Source organism: Bos indicus, chromosome 8 (assembly GCF_029378745.1).
Source record: "Bos indicus isolate NIAB-ARS_2022 breed Sahiwal x Tharparkar chromosome 8, NIAB-ARS_B.indTharparkar_mat_pri_1.0, whole genome shotgun sequence".
NCBI lineage: Eukaryota > Metazoa > Chordata > Mammalia > Artiodactyla > Bovidae > Bos > Bos indicus.
The window spans coordinates 60,094,907-60,097,303 of record NC_091767.1 but is presented as its reverse complement, the minus strand read 5'-3'; the positions used below and the strand labels follow the sequence as shown (position 1 = coordinate 60,097,303).

Below are 2,397 nucleotides of genomic sequence, written 5' to 3'. Positions count from 1 at the left end.
ACTTGACACTTGGCTCCCTCCAGACACTGGCATTTCCCAAGGGGCTGAGACCAGCTCATAAGAGACATGGAGGCTCCTGGGCAAAGACTGTGGCCGCTTCCCACCCTCCCTTTATAGAGCGGGTCAGTGACCCAGGACACCTCTGCCAGACTAGAACCTGCATTTCCCTCCTCTGTAATATTATTGTTAATATCATTTATTCTAAAAAGCTATATGGAGGCCAAGAAGAGACTCAAATGGCTTTTATGACTAGAGTTAAATGTTGTGACCTGTGGCTCTATTGGGATAAGTATGTTTTTGTATATTCTTTTAAAAATCAATGCATGGTCTCTGATCTTAATGAGAGACACCCGAATAAGGCTTGTACATCCTATACAGTAGAAATGTTCAACCTTTATGCCCAAAGGAATGAGGTGACCATCATTCATCACCCACCTGCCTTCCCAAGCTCATCCCACTTAATTTGAGAAAGAGGAGCAGCACTTGTTATAATTGTGGCATCTTTTGTTCACTTAGTTTTCTTACTGATATAGCCCAGCACCTAAACACCCTGCACAGGGTAGGCACTGTCAAATCCTCAGTAAGTGAATGAATCTGAAATCCTATGGGCATCATTCAGCCATATGAAGTCATAACCTAGAAAACGTGCTTCCTCTTAATAACCAAGAACACTGCAGATTCAAAGAGCTCAAGAAACAACAATTTATTCTCTCGTCTCCCCTAGGTCAGCCTGGGGAGAAGAGAGAAGAGCTTAGGAGATTAGAATGGACCCGATCTCCTGTAAGTTACACCAGAACGACAGAACTGAGGGGGCTTGCTTACAGACCTGACGTCCACTCTCTCATTATACTGATGGTGAACCTGAGTTCCAGAGGCGGGGCTGACCCGCCCCAGGTCACACATCCATGTTGCTTGGCTCCCAGGCCCATTGGTGCTTAACCAACACCTTCATGGTGCAGATGGGAAAAGAGGGAGAACGAGACGGATGGAGAGTGAGATGAATGGGGCAAAGCAGACGGCCGAAACAGAGTTTGTCCTGGTGGGGCTACACGACCACTACGACCTAGAGATGGTCCTGTTTGTGCTCTGCCTGGGCATCCACTCCGCGAATGTGCTGGGGAACACCCTCCTCATCGGGCTGAACATGCTGTACCCCCACCTGCACACCCCCATGTACTTCTTCCTCAGCAACCTCGCCCTCATGGACATCTCTGGCACATCCGTTTTCCTGCCTCTCATGCTGGTCAACTTCCTGGAAACCCAGAGCACCATCTCCTTCCCTGGCTGTGCCCTGCAGATGTACCTGACCCTGGCGCTGGGCACCACGGAGTGCGTGCTCTTGGCCATGATGGCGTGTGACCGGTATGTGGCCATCTGCCAGCCTCTTCCCTACTCAGAGCTCATGAGCTGGCACACGTGCATGTGGATGGCGACCCTGAGCTGGGGGGAGGGCTTTGCCAACTCCCTTCTCCATTCCATTCTCACCTGGAGCCTCCCCTTCTGTGGCCACAATATCATCAACCACTTCTTCTGTGAAATCTTGGCAGTGCTGAAACTAGCCTGTGGGGACATCTCTCTCAATGCACTGCTATTAACGGTGTCTTCAGCTGTTGTGACACTGCCCCCACTGCTGCTCATCTTCCTGTCCTACGTGTTCATCCTCACTGCCCTCCTGTGGGTGCCCTCTGCTGCCGGCGGGCACAAAGCCTTCTCTACCTGCTCTGCCCACCTCACAGTGGTAGTGATTTACTATGGGACTATCTCCTTCATGTATTTCAAGCCCAAGGCCAAGGACCTCTACTTGAATAAGCTTCTTGCATTTTTCTACGGGGTCGTGACCCCGTCGCTGAACCCCATCATCTACAGCCTAAGGAATGCAGAGGTGAAAGCTGCTGCCGTAGCTCTGCTGAGCGGAGATCTCCTCTCCAGGAAGATGGCCCGCTTTCCTGTTGTTCTCTAAGACCGTCATGCAGGTGTGTGTGTGCTGAGTCACTTTAGTCCTGTCCAAATCTTTGGGAACCTATGGACTCTAGTCTTCCAGGCTTCTTTGTCCATGGCATTCTTCAAGCAAGAATACTCGAGTGGGTTGCGAGGTCCTCTTCCAGGGGATCTTCCCGACCCAGGTATCGAACCAAGGTCTCTTATGTCTCCTGTATTGGCAGGGGGATTTTTTTTACCACTAGCGCCACCTGGGGAACTAGTTATACTGTGGCCATGACTTCAAAATTGCAGAGACTTAAAAATAAAAAGGTTCTTTTTCTTTTTTTAAATTTTTTTCTTTCTTTTTTTTTCTCTCTGCCTAATTTTATTTTATTTTATTATTTTTTTAAATTTTATTTTATTTTTAAACTTTACAATATTGTATTAGTTTTGCCAATTATCGAAATGAATCCTCCA

At 48.3% G+C, this 2,397-nt stretch overlaps 1 protein-coding gene across 1 annotated transcript; it reads left to right on the top strand.

Annotated features, from left to right (window-relative positions):
• Window positions 1–985: 985 nt before the first annotated feature.
• On the top strand, window positions 986–1,960 carry LOC109562514 (olfactory receptor 13C7-like). The gene has a single exon (XM_019965568.2). It carries the CDS (start codon window positions 986–988, stop codon window positions 1,958–1,960), a length of 975 nt encoding a protein of 324 aa, XP_019821127.2.
• Window positions 1,961–2,397: the final 437 nt, after the last annotated feature.

Coding starts and splice junctions, on each gene's coding strand:
- LOC109562514 (XM_019965568.2), top strand. CDS start 986: ATGGAGAGTGAGATGAATGGGGCAAAGCAGACGGCCGAAACAGAGTTT.